This window comes from Octopus sinensis, linkage group LG5 (assembly GCF_006345805.1).
Source record: "Octopus sinensis linkage group LG5, ASM634580v1, whole genome shotgun sequence".
Classification (NCBI taxonomy): Eukaryota; Metazoa; Mollusca; class Cephalopoda; order Octopoda; family Octopodidae; genus Octopus; species Octopus sinensis.
In genome coordinates, this window is record NC_043001.1 from 90,710,737 (window position 1) to 90,728,994 (window position 18,258).

The 18,258-nt window shown below is 37.1% G+C and overlaps 1 protein-coding gene across 2 annotated transcripts in view; it reads right to left on the reverse strand.

Annotated features, from left to right (window-relative positions):
* Positions 1 to 2,149: 2,149 nt before the first annotated feature.
* The window catches only part of LOC115212394, a 61,398-nt gene continuing 45,289 nt past the window's right edge, over positions 2,150 to 18,258 (reverse strand). Inside the window, exon 8 of one of the 2 annotated variants that reach the window (XM_029781280.2) lies at positions 2,150 to 2,252. In XM_029781280.2, the coding sequence (XP_029637140.1) occupies positions 2,197 to 2,252 (56 nt within the window). In that variant the 3' untranslated portion in view covers positions 2,150 to 2,196. The remainder of the gene's footprint in view (positions 2,253 to 18,258) is intronic. The other variant, XM_036502935.1, reaches the window with a different exon arrangement.

The window sequence follows — 18,258 nt, forward strand, 5'->3', positions numbered from 1 at the left end:
TGTGTTTGGATGCTGCTTTGAAGGAAAAAAAGACCTGCTTTGACGAATCATAAGGGAGTGGTATTTCATCATGATAATGAAAGGCCCCACACTGCAAGTTTACATCAGACAAAAATAAAAGAACTTGGCTGGGAAAAAATCCCTCACCCGCCTTATTCCCCGGATTTCTCTCCTTCTGATTACCATTTGTTTCAAAGCTTACAGAATCATTTAAATGGATTAATACTCAAAAGTCCCAAAAACTAATCTCTCTTCCTTTTCATCAAAGCCAAGAGTTTTTCACCAATGAAATTAAAAAACTGATGAGTAGGCGTAGGAGTGGCTGAGGTAAGTAGCTTGCTTACCAACCACATGGTTCTGGGTTCAGTCCTACTGCGTGGCACCTTGGGCAAGTGTCTTCTACTATAGCTTCAGGCAGACCAAAGCCTTGTGAATGGATTTGGTAGACGGAATCTGAAAGAAGCCCATCGTATATATTTATATTTATGTGTGTGTGTGTCTGTGTTTGTCCCCCCAATATCGCTTGACAACCGATGCTGGTGTGTTTACATCCCCGTAACTTAGCAGTTCAGCAAAAGAGGCCAATAAAATAAGTACTAGGCTTACAAAGAATAAGTCCTGGGGTCGATTTGCTCGACTAAAAGGTGGTGCTCCAGCATGGTCACAGTCAAATGGCTGAAACAAGTAAAAGAGTAAAAGAGAGTAAGTAGATGGAAGTCATTGATAATAATGGGAATTATATACAGGATTAAACTTTAATAAAATGTAAAATTAGATCACGTCTTTTCCTTTTCACAAAATTTGAACATTACTTATGGGATAACCTAATATATATTCACACATACAAATGTTTTGCTCTCTCAACAGAAGGTGATTGATTCCCAAACCCTTCTATCTTTCATTTTCAAACATTGCCAGACCCATATCCAGCAACTTCCCAGTTTAAAGTTTATTTTGATAACAGTCTAAGTTTTTGTCTTTACTTTTGGGGTGGGGGGCACTAAAATTTAATACATGAATGAATTATGAAACAGAAACATTAAGTGATACACAAGATATTAACTTGGACAAACGTTATTTAGTTACCATCATATTATATCTGTGCATACAATCTCAACAAATGAAACTTGTGATTTATTGTGATTCACAGCTGAAACAATTTCTCTTTCTGTACCAATGCTCTTAAGAAAGGTATTAATGTCAATACCTTCATTCTCAACTCCCGACAACTGTAAAGTTTTATTCCCATGTATATTCACTGTGCAGTTAAAATCTAACAATAGTAATTAAATGAGAATAAATTCAATAAAATATTCCTAAAAATGTCAATTGAACTGGCTGAATGAAATTATATCAGTGAATCCTGTTTCAGAGGGGTTTTCCTTTTTCTTTTTCCTTGTATAAAACACATAGGAGAGATTATTATTGCACAATAAAGGAAAATATTGTATACAGCCAGAGAAGTTACTGTTGCACATTAACATAATTTTTTGTCTGTTAATCGGTGTAGGAGTGGCTGTGTGGTTAGTAGCTTGCTTACGAACCACATGGCTCCGGGTTCAGTCCCACTGTATAGCACCTTGGGCAAGTGTCTTCTACTATAGCCTCGGGCTGACCAAAGCATTGTGAGTGGATTTGGTAGACAGAAACTGAAAGAAGCCCGTCATATATATATATATATATATATATATATATATATATATATATATATATATGTTTGCGTGCCTGTGTTTGTCCCCTCAACATCGCTTGACAACCAATGCTGGTGTGTTTACATCCTCATAACTTAGGGGTTCGGTAAAAGATACCAATAGAATAAGTACTAGGCTTACAAAGAATAAGTCCTGGGGTCGATTTGCTCGACTAAAGGTGGTGCTCTAGCATAGCCACAGTCAAATGACTGAAACAAGTAAAAGAGTAAAAGAATAGTAATAATGGTTTCAAAAATAGCAGAAGACCAGCAAGTTAAGAAGAGGAAGTTAGTCAATTATATCAACCCAAGTACTTGACTGTACTTATTTTTTTGATTCCGAAATGCTCAGAACAATAGCATTAACAGCAACAACAATAGAAGAATTTATGTTACATATATATAACATATATTCTGTGAAATACAAATTCCTCAAAGCAAATAAGAGTAATACAAATATGGAGTACAAAATTTTTATTCATAATATTAAATTGAATATATATATTTCATGGTGTGTTGATCTCCAGTGATTTCAAAAGCGACCTGAGCGCATTACAGTAAACTGAAAATAGAGTAATATCAAGGGAGGGAATTAAAACAATAGCCAAAGTTTGCAAATAGGTTACAGTATTGTAGCAATAAAAAGAAACTGTAAATTGTTAAAACAGCATGAAGGTGATGCTTGTGGTTAAGAAGATTAGATTAAAAATTAATTCCAAAACAAGGGAAAGCTTCTGTGTGGATTAAGAAGGAAAACCTAGAGAGGGCTTACAGTCACAAATAAATGGTTTCTGATTAGGCACAAAGCCAACAGTTCTGAGGGTAACAGGTTTAGTTGATGCCATCAATCCCAGTAGATTTGTGTTTTGCATTTCCTGATTGGCTGTTCTTTTTTCTGCCTTTTTCATTGGTTATTTTTTTATGGGACAGGATATTTTTGCTTTAGTTACTCATCCTAGATTTACAATTCAGTTAAGAACAAGCTTAACTCAATTATAAATCTAGAGTGTATAGGCAAATTAATAATATACCCAGTCATCAAAAACTAAAAGAGGCAGAAAACAACAGCTAATCAACAAGCACAAGATGGAAATCAATGAACAAACCTAAGTATGAGACCACAAGCACCAAACGAATATGAATATACCATCAAAGCCGAACTGTAAGACTTCTCATATGAACTTCACAGTGATGTGAAATACAATATGCAAGATAAAAATCTAGTTTTGATAAATGATATACTCTACATGTATTGAGACCACGTTCTCTCCTCAAATCCACCACATTCCATGACTGTTCATTCATTTATCCTTTACCTCTTGTAGCTATATTTCTTTCATCAATTTTTCTTTTATCATCATAATTATTTCATATTTCTGTGTCTTCATTTTCTTAATCTACATAATTTTTTTTTCTTTACCCAATAAAAAATTATTTTTACTAGCAGATTATATTGTCAAATCTTCAGAGATCATGTAACTCTCATTAGTAACCTTTAAGATTTATATTGGACAGCTGACAGTGTTATGGTATCACCTACCTCAATACTACAATATAATTGCATAATGTTACTATTGAGTGTTATACAACCTCCAAAGATTTGACAATACAATCTGCTTATAAAAATGTTCTTATGTAAAAAGCTATTTTTCATTGCTAATGAACTGTAAGATGATGCAACTAAATAATTTATAAACAAACTGTCAAGACGTTTGTACTAAATTTTACAATATTTTATGGGGGGGGGGTTTTCAGGAATAGCTTGATGTATTTATTGGTGAACAGTCAACAGTACTTGCAAGCATAAAGATTAAAGTTGTAGTTGAGAAAAGGTTAGCTAATAGAGGACTGAAAGCCATCTGAATATTGGGGAAAAATTATCTGTATCATTATGATTCGTGTCAGATATCAAAATACTGACAGCTGTTCAATGCTCTGTGAACTCTGTAAAGGCTGTAAGACATGACATGGACAACTGCAACAGAAACTACAAAGCTATGGCCAGGAGGTGAGACACGACAGGTGATCTGTCTGCATCTGAACACCAGAATTCATCACTACATCTTTGAACAGGATCTTAGGCTCAATTCAAATGGTTGTGTGAAGCTTCTGGAGACTGTGGTCAAACCCTGGCTGGAGAGGATTGGTGCTTGAAGGCCACATGTGTAGCAGCAGGATTCAGCTATTTGCCATATCTCCAGAAAGAGTCAGCAGTGGTTGTCACAGAATTTCTACAACTTTACCAGCCCCAATACCTGGCCACCTACTTCCCCAGATTGTAATCCTATGGGGTGCAGTTGAAAAAGACATCAACCGCTCTGCCTACAACACCAAAGCTGAGCTGGAAGCCAACATCAAGGTTGAATTTGAAGATCTTCCCAAGGACACAGAGAGGAACATATAAACCAGACTTCAGAGCAAGCTTCAGGCTACGAAGAAAGCTGAGCCCTAATCTAGAGATGCTTTTTGATTTTTTAAAATAGTTTTATATTTGGATGGAAATCATCTTTTATGCAAATCATCAAATTTATCTCAGACATCTTGTATATATATATGTGTGTGTATGTGTGTGTGTGTGTGTGTGTGTGTATACATGTGTATAATATGTATATATATATCTGTATATAAGAGTGTGTATATATAATATATATACGCAGGAGTGGCTGTGTGGTAAGTAATTTGCTTACCAATCACATGGTTCTGGGTTCAGTCCCTCTGCATGGCATCTTGAGCAAGTGTCTTCTACTATAGCCTTAGGCCAACCAAAACCTTGTGAGTGGATTTGGTAGACGGAAACTGAAAAAAGCCCATCGTGTGTGTGTGTGTGGTGTATTTATGTGTCTGTGTTTGTCCCCCTCCCCACCATTGTTTGACAACCAATGTTGCTGTGTTTACTTCTCTGTAATTTAGCAGTTCAGCAAAAGAGACCAATAGAATAAGTACTAGGCTAACAAAGTATAAGTCCTAGGGTCAATTTGCTCAATTATAGGTGGTGCTCCAACATGGCTGCAGTCAAATGACTGAAACAAATAAAAGAATAAAAAGGAAAAGAATATACAAATACATATATACATATATATGTGTGTGTGTGTGTGTGTGTGTGTGTGTGTGGTGTGTGTGTGTGTGTGTATGTATATATGTATATATGTATATATATATATATATATATATATATACAAAATTTAAAGGACTGACCACTAAAAGTGGACGGTCAACATGCTAGATATAGATGACGTCTATATCTAGCATGTTGACCGTCCACTTTTTGTGGTCAGTCCTTTAAATTTTGTATGTAAAAATATTTTAATCTTCGGATTTTTTTAATATGCTGGGCCACTTGTTTTAATTGATTAATATCAATTTCTACCCTTATTAAATATATATATACTAGACTATGCATGACCCATTGGGTCACTGGAAAACTGAGTTTTGTTTCGTGAGTTATTTTTTCTTTTCCAGGTTATTTGGCATGCTTCCAACGAATATGACATCAAAATCATGCATAAATGGCTCCTTTCCAGAAAAGGAAAGCTTTGGTTGCTATTTCTTGCACACCCTGCTACCATGTGACAGGTATTTCAGGTCCTTTATCACAAATAGCTGTTACATGTAGTAGGGCGTGCTAGAAATAGCAGCCATATCTTTGGAGGTGACATTCATTGAATGCACTTGAAAAAAACCTATGAAAAAAACTTTTTCACACTGAGGTTATGAACAGGTCTTTTACAAAATATTTACCATATTTTTGAAGTCATTTTCTCTTTAAAATGTTTTTTTAAATATGCAAAAAAATTTTTGTAATGGTATTCACTTGAAAATAATTTTAAAAAACATTAAAATATTGTCTGTTTAAAGAAAGCTAAAATATAAATACTTACTATACAAATAACTTATATTTTTGAATTACATTCACTTAAAAATATTTCTAAATGATTAAAATATTGTGTTTAACAAAAATGAAAATAGAAACATTTACTGTAAAAAACAAATTGTATTTTTATGTTGTCAAGTCACTGTGTCTAATCAAAAGATAAGAGTTTCTTCCCTTTCAGGATTAAGATTATTTTCAGAATATTTTCCAATTATGCACCAGTTTGGCTGGGTAACATTTCAAGCAAGCAAGATTCAAGCTGATTCAATGTATTATATATATATATCTATATATATATATATATATTATATATATATATATATATATATAGAAGTAGGGGTTCGCCAAGGATCAGTCCTCTCCCCCTCATATTCATTATAGTCCCACCGAGCAATAACAGAGGAATTCAAGAGCTCCTCTATGCTGATGACCGTGCTCTAATAGCCGAGTCACTGCTAGAATTGGAGACGAAGATTAGGGAGTGGAAGCAAGGTCTAGAATTAAAGTGCCTTAGGGTTAACCTACCAAAAACTAGAGTCTTAGTAAGTAGGAAGGCTGTCAAATCAGAACCCCATTCAGATACATGGCCCTGCTCGATCTATAGAAAAGGCATAGGTAGAAACTCCATATGATGTACCCAGTGTCAGCTATGGACACATAAAATGTGCAGCAATATCAATGGAAGGTTAACCGGGAAAATGGATTTTGTGTGCAGTAGATGCACTGGGGCAATAAACACTGAAAATGTATAGAAAACTGATTACATCACATGCCAGGGGGAGAAACTAGAAGTAGTTAATAGTTTCTGCTACCTAGGAAACCAAGTTTGTAGTGGGGGCAGTTGCTCTGAGAGTGTAGCGACTAGAATAAGAATAGCCTGGGCAAAGTTCAGAGAGCTCCTACCTCTGCTGGCAACTAAATCCTCTCGCTCAGGGTGAAAGATAGACTGTAAGATGCATGTGTGTGAACTGTCATGCTACACGGCAGTGAAACATGAGCCATGAATGCTGAGGACATACATAGGCTTGAAAGAAAGGAAGCTAGTATGATCCACTGGATGTGTAATGTCAATGTGCATACATGACAGACTGTAAGCGTCCTAAAAGAAAAGTTAGGCATAAGAAGCATCAACTATGGTGTGCAAGAGAGGCAACTGTGTTAGTATGGCCATGTGTTAACATATGAATGATGACAGCTGTGTGAGGAAGTGCCACTCCCTTACTGTAAAAGGAACCTGTGGAAGATATAGACCCAGAAAGACATGGGATGAGGTAGTGAAGCATGACCTTCGAACATTGGGTCTCAAAGAGGCAATGATAGGAGACTGGGATCTATGAAGAAATGCAGTGATTGAGTAGACCAGGCAACTAAAGTGAGATTGCAGCCATGCATGTCCAGCCCTGTTAAGAATACATTGATGCATTGGGTGATATGATATGCTTGAGAAGACCTGTTGAATCAAGTAAAACCAACATCATAACTGGGGCCAGTGCCCCTGGCTTACTCACGTGCTAGTGACATGTAAAAAACACCATCCGAACATGGTCAATGCCAGATCTGCCTGACTGGCTCCTATGCCAGTGGCACGTAAAAAGCACTAACCGATCATAACCGATGCCAGTACCCCCTAACTGGCTCCTGTACCAGTAGCATGTAAAAAGCACCATCCAAACGTGATCACTGCCAGGCCCACCTGACTGGCTCCTGTGCACCCACTAAACTCTTGGAGTGGTTGGCGTTAGGAAGGGCATCCAACTGTAGAAACATTGCCAGATCAGATTGGAGCCTGATGCAGCCTCTAGCTCTCTAGACTGCTAAACCGTCCAACCCATGCCAGCATGGAAAACGGACATTAAACAATGATGATGATGATACATATATATATATATATATATATATATATATATATATATATACATGTACAAATGAGTATGTATATATATATACATATATATGTGTGTGTGTGTATGTATGTATGTATGTCTATATGTATGTATGTATGTATACACATATATTTACAGGAAATTAATTATATGGCTGGTCATAAAGTGACTGATGGTTTTGAATCTATAAAGCACTTAGCCATATAGACGACTCCTAATAGACAACTCTTGGGAGTCATCTGTAATGCTAAGGCTAAGCACTTTATGGATGTGAAACCATCGGTCACTCTATGACCCACCATATGATTAACAGTCTGTAAATACTTTACAGTTCTTTTAGAGTGTGCTTCTTTTTCAGATGATCCACTGATGATATATATACATATACATATATATATGTATGCAACTCCCTGCACCCACCCTACCATTGCCCATCTCCCATTTATCCTCACCTACCACCTCTCTACCCTGCCCTTCCAACACACCATTCTCCAAGCCTTCCAGTGACTCCAGTCTGATCCCTCCATGTTGCACATCTTCCCCAACCTAACCCTTCCCTCCTTCAAACAAGCCCACAACCTATGTGACCTTCTGGTCCACAGTTTCTGCCCTAACCCCACCTCCAAACCTGGCTTGTTCCCCTGCTCCCACCCACACTGCTGCACTCACCCCTACCTCTCCAATACTACCATCCTCACAGGCACTCATCATTGTCCCTATCATATCCCCTCTCAATATTAGACACATGCACTTACAAAAGCACACATCCACATATCAAAGTCACTAGCCCCTATCCACACACTTACACACTCTCACATACACACATGCATGCGCATCTTCATTTTGGGATCACCGGTACTTTATTGTCTCCCCTTCTTCCTAGCTCTCCTGTCCAACTTTTTTCAAACCAGTTGCCATGCTCAATCACTAAATCCACAAGTCTTTTTTATTTGCTCTGTTTATTTTCTCTTTTTCTGTTTAAGAGCGTAGGCTCAAAACATAAAAGATTTTCTCACTTTCCTGAGCATCAAATAAATACACCTGCTTGTTGTTTATAGAACTGTCTTCGACTTTCAGTTTTCTGTAAATTTCAACTATATATACATAAATCCATAAATCCTAAAGTTTATTTTAGAATTTATGGGAGCAACTGTCTTTGAAGACTCATATTGTCATTGAATGCTTGAAATGAAGAGTAGATAGATATCCAACAACTGATGAAGGGTCCTTTCTCTGTGTTTACTTGTCTTGTTTTCAATTTTTTTTTCTCGTTGTTTATGTATTTAACTCGTTTGTTTACATATTTCATGTTGTTTGCACCACCGGTGGCATCATATACCCATATATGCATGCATATATATATATAATATATATATATATATATATATATATATATATATATATATATATATATATATTACTCTTTACTCTTTTACTTGTTTCAGTCATTTGACTGCAGCTATACTGGAGCACCACTTTTAGTCGAGTAAATCGACCCCAGGACTTATTCTTTGTAAGCCTAGTCCTTATTCTATCGATCTCTTTTGCTAAAGCGCTAAGATATGGGAACGTAAGCACATCAGCATTGGTTGTCAAGCAATGTTGGGGGGACAAACACAGACAAACAAACACACACACACACACACACACATATATATATATATATATATATATATATATATATATATATATATATACATATACATATATATATATATATATAATATATATATATACATATACATATATACGACGGGCTTCTTTTCAGTTTCCGTCTACCAAATCCACTCACAAGGCTTTGGTCAGCTTTGGTCAAGCTATAGTAGAAGACACTTGCCCAAAGTGCCATGCAGTGGGACTGAACCCGGAACTATGTGGTTGGTAAGCAAGCTACTTACCACACAGCTACTCCTGCACCTATATTATTTATTTATTATATAGATAGATAGATAGATAGATAGATAGATAGATAGATAGATAGATAGATAGATAGATAGATAGATAGATAGATAGATAGATAGATAGATATAGAAATTTATACATGTGCAATTGATTTTACACCGTCGTTTATCATTCACAGTTCCATGCTGGTATGGGTCAGGTGGAATTTGTTCAGGTAGGTTTTGTATGGCATGATGCCCTTATCACCAATCCTCACCAGCTTCAAAGTAAGCTAATATTTTTTTCCCATGAGCAGATAATGATTTCACAGAAAATTGGGAATGAAAGACACATATATGATGGTGGCACTTGTTTACAACTATCACATGATGCCAAGACACACAAACACACACACACACACACATACAGCCTCATCATCATTATTATCTATCATCCATTTTCCATGCTAGCATGGTTAAGACAGTTTAGCTGGAGCTGGTCAGTCAGAGAGCTGCACCAGGTCCCAGTCTGTTTTGGCTTGGTCTGTATGGTTGGATACACTTCCTAATGCCAACAACTTCACAGAGTTTACTGGCTGCTTCTTATGTGTCAGCAGCATGAGTCCTTTTTATGTGTCAGCAGCACTGGTCAGTTAGCTTGACATGTCTTCTCAAGCACAGCAAATTGCCAAAGGTGTCAGTTACTTATCATCACCTCTGTGAGATTCAACACTCTAAGATCATTCTTTACAAGTTTCTTTCAGTTTTCATGTACCAAAAATATGTCCTGAACTATAGTAGAAGATACTTTCCCAAGGTGCTACTCAGTGGGACTGAAATGAGAAGCTTGTGGTTGGAAAGCAAACTTCTAACCACATAGCCATACCTTGGCAAGACAGACTTCCTTCTGTTTTAGTATTTCCTTATTTCTTTATTACCCACAAGGGGCTAAACATAGAAGGGACAAAAAAGGACAGACAAAGGGATTAAATCGATTATATCGACCCCAGTGCATATCTGGTACTTAATTTATCGACCCTGAAATTATGAAAGGCAAAATCTACCTCGGCGGAATTTGAATTCAAAACGTAACGGCAGATGAATTACTGATAAGCATTTCGCCCGGCGTACTAATGTTTCTGCCAATTCACTACCTTATGTTTTATTATTTCCATCTGCTAAACTCCTTTCACAATCATTGGGTAAACTCTAGTTAAAATAAAAGATACTTACCCAAGGACCTTCACAATGAGATTGAACACCATACCTCAGGGTTCTAATGCCTACTAATTAACCACATGGTTATACATAATAATAATGAGCTAAGACTTGTGATATCAAAACAAAACACTGAAGGCTACAGTATCAATGACATGAAGCAAATATATTAAAAATAAACAACTGCAGGAATACCTATCTATAGATACTCTGACTGATATATATATGTGTATAGCTTACATTCTATCAAACTTTATCTCACCAGTAATATTATATGTTACATACGGATACAGGAACACAAACACACAGACACAGAAATATACGTACACACACATGTTGTATTTACTTTATATATACAAGTGTGTGTGCGTTTATGTGTATGTTTGTATAGTATTTGTAAAAGAATGAATGTGTGTGTATATATATATATATATATATATGTGCATACACACACATGCATGTGCACCTATACACATACACGGATAATATACGCTCACATAAATATAATATGCACATGTATATACATACATATATATATATATATATTTGGTGTGTGTGTATGTTTGCCCATGCATGTGTGTGTGTGCACGCATGCATGTGTGTGTGCACGCATGCATGTGTGTGTGCACGCATGCATGTGTGTGTGCACGCATGCATGTGTGTATGTATAAATGTATTTATATAGTACATACACATGTAGAGACATATGCAAGTATGTTATATATAAATCATATACATATATCCCTGTATATTTATATAAATATACATGTATGCATACATATATCATATATATATATATATTATATATATATATATATATATATATATATATATATATATATATATTATATACATATGTACATACACATATACAGTCTATCAAAGAAATAAATATATATATATATATATATATATATATATATATTATATATATATACATATACATACATGCATATATATATTATACACATACACACACACACGTGTGTGTGTGTGTGATTATCTGTCATTTTTTTCCTCAGATGTTTATTTCAGCCTGCAACACTTCCACTCAACTCTAACATATGTACACACATGTGAGTGCATGTATGTATGAATGTGTGTGTGTGTGTGTGGTGTGTGTGTGTGTGTGTGTGCACTCGCACGCACGTAAACACACACACACATGTGTTTGACTGTATTTAAAAAAGTATTTTCTGTCTGGTTATTAATGCACACACAACACACACACACACACACATTAATAAACACCAATGTCACCTTCCAGAGATGCTATTTCAGTTTCAGGGATCAAACAGTTCATCCCAATTAGTAAAATTATACGTCAGAGGAAAAGTCATTTATTTGCCAAAACCTCACCGCTGCCATTGTTCCCAGCAACTCCACTGCACTCTCAAATATATTATACAGTGGTAGTAGTAGTAGTAGTAGTAGTAGTAGTAGTAGTAGTAGTAGTAGTAGTAGTAGTGCAACAGACAAACAGTGTAATGAACACAGCTATAGTACTGGAGGTATTGTACAGTAGATACAGCCATAGTACTTGATATAGTTTTGTAGACACTGTATATTGTTCTATGTGGAGGCGCAATGGCCCAGTGGTTAGGGCAGCGGAATCGTGGTTTCGATTCCCAGCCCAGGCATTGTGAGTGTTTATTGCGCGAAAACACCCAATGCTCCACAAGGTTCCGGCAGTGGGGGGGGGAGATCCCTGCTGTACTCTTTCACTACAACTTCCTCTCACTCTTTCTTCTGTTGGCCTGCTCGCTTAGCCAGCGGGGTGGTGTCATTTGAAGGCTAAAACAATATGAAGCTCATTGTGACCAGCGATGTGTAGCAACATCTGATAGCCTGGTCAGTCACAGTGATCACAGTGATACTGTTTTATAGACACTGCCATAATACGAAATAACTGGAGTAATAGGGATTGTTAGATGTAGCCTTGTAGACACTGTCACAGTACTGTAATAATCATTGCTATAGTGTTGTATGTACAATATAATAAACACAGATATAGGCGTAGGAGTGGCTATGTGGTTAGTAGCTTGCTTACGAACCACATGGTTCCAGATTCAGTCCCACTGCGTGGCACCTTGGGCAAGTTTCTTCTACTATAATCTCAGGCCGACCAAAGCCTTGTGAGTGGATTTGGTAGATGGAAACTGAAAGAAGCCTGTCATATATATGTATATATATATATGTGTGTGTGTGTGTGTGTGTGTGTGTGTGTTTGTGTTTGTCCCCCCAACATCGCTTGACAACCAATGCTAGTATGTTTACATCCTTGTAACCTAGCAGTTTGGCAAAAGAGACCGATAGAATAAGTACTAGGCTTACAACGAATAAGTCCTGGTGTCGATTTGCTCGACTAAAGGCGGTGCTCCAGCATGGCCACAGTCAAATGACTGAAACAAGTAAAAGAGTAAAAGAGAGAGAGTATAGTTGTGCATATACAGTGTAATACAGGCTGTTATAGTACTGTATATATAGAGCAATTGAAAAGGATGAAAGATGAAGCCAACCCCAGTGGTATTTAAACTCAGAACGTAAAGACCGACACCATACTGCTAAGTATTTTGCCAAGCACACTAACGATTCTGCCAGCTTACCACCTTAGTACAGTACATAATATTCTTTTCTACTCTAGGCACAAGGCCCGAAATTTGATGGGAGGGGGATGAGCCAGTTGATTAGGGGCTTAATTTATTGATCTTGAAAGGATGAAAGGCAAAGTCAACCTCAGTGGAATTTGAACTCAGAACATAACGACAGATGAAATACCACTTAGCATTTCACCTGGCGTGCTAATGTTTCTGCCATCTCACCTAATATTACAGACATCACCATAGTACTGGGTATTTTTATTTATTTTATGCTCCCTTTTTCAAGCCTAGCCAGGTTCATGGGCCCGGTTTCCCGGTTTTTGTGGCGTATGTGTTCCCCCAGCTGGACAGGATGCCAGTCCATTGCAGCATTACCCAAGAAACAGGAAGAAAAAGTGAGAGAAAGTTGGGGCAAAAGAGTACAACAGGGATCGCCACCACCCGCTGATGGAGCCTCGTGGAGCATTAGGTGTTTTTTACTCAATAAACACACTCAACGCCCGGTCTGGAAATCGAAACCGCAATCCTCTGACCGCGAGTCCACTGCCCTAACCACTGGGCCATTGTGCCTCCACAGTACTGGGTATAGTGTTGTAATAACTGTTACAATATTGTAAATAACGCTACAACTACAGCTATAGTGTTGTATAAACAGTGCAACTGACACTATTGTAATACTGTATACAGAGTAACTAATAGCAACAGAAGCAGAGTTGATAGCAAAAGGTAATATTTATCCTCACTTAAAACAGAATATTGTGCTGTTTAATAATGATAAGGAAATTATTGTATACAGTGCTCAGGTGCACCACAAAAAGTGTGTATAAAGCATATGCAGTAATGTACAAATGTCTGGGAAGTGAACAGTGTTTGAGTCAGATACATGCTTGCATGTGTATGGAGGGGAGAAAATCAGGTGTAGTGTTGGCAAATCTCAGGAAGCATGGAAGTTTTGAAGGAAGCAGTGCTCCGACAACTAACAACTGATGCCAGCAGTTTGTTCCATACTTCAGCAATTCTTAGTGTGAAAAAATGTTTCCAAAACTCGTGGGAGCTGTGCTGTTTTCTGACTTTGTAAACATGTCCATGCATGTTTGACAGGTGGAGTTTGAAAAGGTGATCAGAGTTATTGTTAGCAAGATGGTTAATAATTTTATGGGTGTCTGCCAAGTCAGCTGCCAGACGTCGGAGTTTCAATGTATCCATGCCCAGGGAAGTAAGGCATTCAGAATATGGCAAATGCTTGATGGCGGGTATTCTCTTGGTTGCACATCACTGAACAGTTTCCAGACAATTAATATCCTGGGCAAGATAGGGGTTCCAGACCAGTGATGCAAATTCCAGGTGAGGAATGACAGACCCTCCCATATGGGCTTGTGGTGCATTTAGGCATTTGTGTTTATATTACAAGCAGGAGATGATTGTCAGCTACCGTCACTGGAAATATCAGATCATATGATTTCAGCCTTTCTAGGCCTCGTCAGTGATAGACATCCTGGGCTAGAGATAGCAGTGATTTCTCCATCAGCAATATATACTGAATCTAAGTGTCTATTCAAACACTAGTGTTGCAATATAGCCAGTGGGCTAATTAAAAAATTATTAATAGTGGCAGAAGCAGTGTTAATACCAAAAGGTTCTCTCATAGCATATAAAACAGTATTATGTTTTCTGACACAAAATCCACTTCTAAGTGGAGATAAACATTACCTTTTATATAAACAGTGTAATAAGACACTGCTATAGCACTGGATGTTCAGTGTTAAAAGAACTGCTGTATTACTGTATATACAGTGTAGTAGACATTGCTGTAGTGTTGAACATACTGTGTAATACAAACTGTTACAGAACTAGATATACAGTGCAGTAGAGACTGTTATGATATTATTACAATAATGTATAAACTGTACATTACACACACAACTGTAATAATATACATGTGGTCTGATCAATAAGTATCCGGACTGTTGCCATGGTAATGAAGCTAAAGCATGCAGAGTAAAGCTGCTTGGCACAGATTGACCTTGAACTCTGCTGAGCTTGCACACAAAGTTTTAACATTCTAGCTCACTTCCGCTGTTTACAGCAGTACTTGGAAGAAAGGTGTGTAGCATGTGATCATCACATTAACAACAACAGAAAAAGTTGAGCTGAGAATCTGCATCAAATTTTGCCAAGAGCTTGGTGACACCTGCTCAGAGGTCTACACAAAATTTTCAAAATTTTCATTGTTCTGAACACGATCAAGGAGATCTTGTGCAATTGAAACTCGAGTGTGCAGCTCATACACTCCTCTCCATAAACTTTCTGCAACTTTGCATAGGCCTTTGAGCAAGTATCGCCATGGCAACTTTTTCTGTCATGGTTGATACAACAATCACACGCTACACACCTTCCTTCCAAGCACTGCTGTAAACAGCAGAAGTGAGCTAGAATGTTAAAACTTAGTTCACATGCTCAGCAGAGTTCAAGGCCAATCTTTGCCAAGCAGCTTCACTCTGTGTGCTTTAGCTTCGTAACTATGGCAACAGTCCAGATACTTATTGATCAGAACTTGTATATGTGAATGTGTGTGTGCATACGTGTGCATGTATGTGTGTGTGTGTATATCAACAGTGGATCATGTATCTGAAAAAGAAGCACTCTAAAAGAGCAGTAAAGTATTTACAGAAGGTTAATTATATGGTGGGTCATAAAATGACTGATGGTTCCACATCCATAAAGTGCTTAGCCTTACCCATGTCTATATGACTCCTAAGAGTTGTCTATAACACACACACACATACACACGCACTTATATGTACAGATTATTTGAAGAGACGTACAGATTTTATATATGAACAAAAAGGAACTAGCCAGAATTTTAGTTAATTCTTTATTAGCGCCTTCATCTGAAGAGTCTCCATGAACAGGACGAAAGCTCTAATAAAGATGTCAACCTTTTTTCTTTATATATATATATATATATATATATATATATCAATACCTGTTTTCCCTTTGCAGAGTTTAACCTCTTCTATTACCTGTGAGGCTGGGCTGGAAATTCATAGGCTGACTATGAAGGAAATTACATTGGGTACAGCATATGGAGTTTATACTTACTACTTCTCGGCACATCAAGCAAGGCCATTTTGCTGGAGATACCAGAACTCTGTCTTCTTTTCTATTTTTACTAAGTTTACTTTGAGACCTCTCAGTTCTAGGTTCGGCTCCCATGAGTAGAATTGCCTCTCTAATTCCCTTTTCCGTTCAGCCATGAGAACTAGATCATCAGCATTTAGGAGTTCCCAGGACAACTAATTTTAAACTCCTCTGTAATGACCTATGATGAATGGGAGAGGCTTGAAAACTGAACCTTGATGAATTCTAACTTTCACACTAAATTTGTCACTTATATATACCAGATGTATGAATGCGCGGATGTGTATCATCATCATCGTTTAACGTCTGATTTCTATGCTGTCATGGGTTGGATGGTCTGACTGAGGACTAGCAAGCCAGAAGGCTGCACACGGCTCCAATATGATCCAGCAAGCTTTCTACAGCTGGATTCCCTTCCTAACGCCAACCACTCCCAAGAATGTAGTGAGTGCTTTTTATGTGCCACCAGTATGAAGGCCAGTCAAGCAGTACTGGCATCGACCATGCTTGAATGGTACTTTTTACATGCCACTGGTACGGGACTATTCGGGCGGCACTGGCATCAACCATGTTCATATAGTGCATTTTATGTGCCACCAGCATGGGAGCCAGACTGTTGGGACTGGCATCAACCACACTTGAATGGTGCTTTTTATGTGCCAGCAGTAAGGGTGCCAGTCAGGCAGCACTGGCATCGGCCAAGACAATGATTTCACTTGACTCAACATGTCTTCTCGAGTATAGTTTATTGTCCAATGATTGAAGGGTACTCTTAAATGGGCTGGTTATGCGACACTAGCATAGGCCACATATATCTCTAAATATATAATTAATAAAAAAAAACAGAGAAAAAAGACAACAAGAAAAAAGTAACAACACAAGTACATGGTACACACAAAGTATTAATAAGACACTCAGAGAAGGAAAGAAAGAGTGTTTGTTTTACATTTCAAGCAAAGCTCTTCTTCAGAAACAGCAGACATAGTAAAGCCCAAAAGAAAAGGAAGGAGGAGGAAAAAATTGCCAACAGTCCACGTGTAGTTGGTGAGTTGGCAGAACCATTAGCATGCCAGGCAAAGTGTTTAGTGGCATTTCATCCATTTTTATGTTCTAAGTTCAAATTCTGCTAAGGTCAGCTTTGCTTTTCATCCTTTTGGGTGGGGGTCAAGAAAATAAGTATCACTTGGGCCCTCAGGTTCTGGTAATCAATTTACCCCCCTCCTCCAAAATAGCTAGCTTTGTGCCAAAAATTTGAAATCAATAATGTATAATATTGGTCTAAAATTTTGGAGTGGTTGGCATTAGGAAGGGCATCCAGCTGTAGAAACCAAGCCAAATCAAACTGAAACCTGATGCCGCTCCCTAGTTTACCAGTTTTCAGTCAAACCCTCCAACCCATGCCATCATGGAAAACAGACATTAAATGATGATGATGATGATGGATATATATATATATATATATATATGATTTAAAAATAGGATAAACTCTTCATAAGAATTTATCAAGTAGTTAGCGTGAAAAACCTCATAAGGGAAAAAAAAAATATATAATATATATATATATATATATATATATATGTATATGTATATGTATACATACACACACACACACTCTCACATACACAATTACACACACAAAGAGGTATTTTTATACTAATATATATATATATAAAATATAGTAAAGAGTGTTTAGTCTCAACAATATGATGACAATGATGATTTTATTTCTAAGTTTCACTGTACAGGCCCAAATATTCCTGTTCAGTAATATTTGGGACTAATATTATTATAACTAACTTTACTTTCCTGTAAAATTAATTATACCATACCCAAACCATAACTATATTTTAAAATACTCTATGCCACAGACACGTCTGTAATCCAATTATATCTATGAACTACACTTCTGTAGTCCTAGATAAAACGTAAAGGTAGAACACATGCTGCTAATAGTCTAATACACTGAAATGTGACA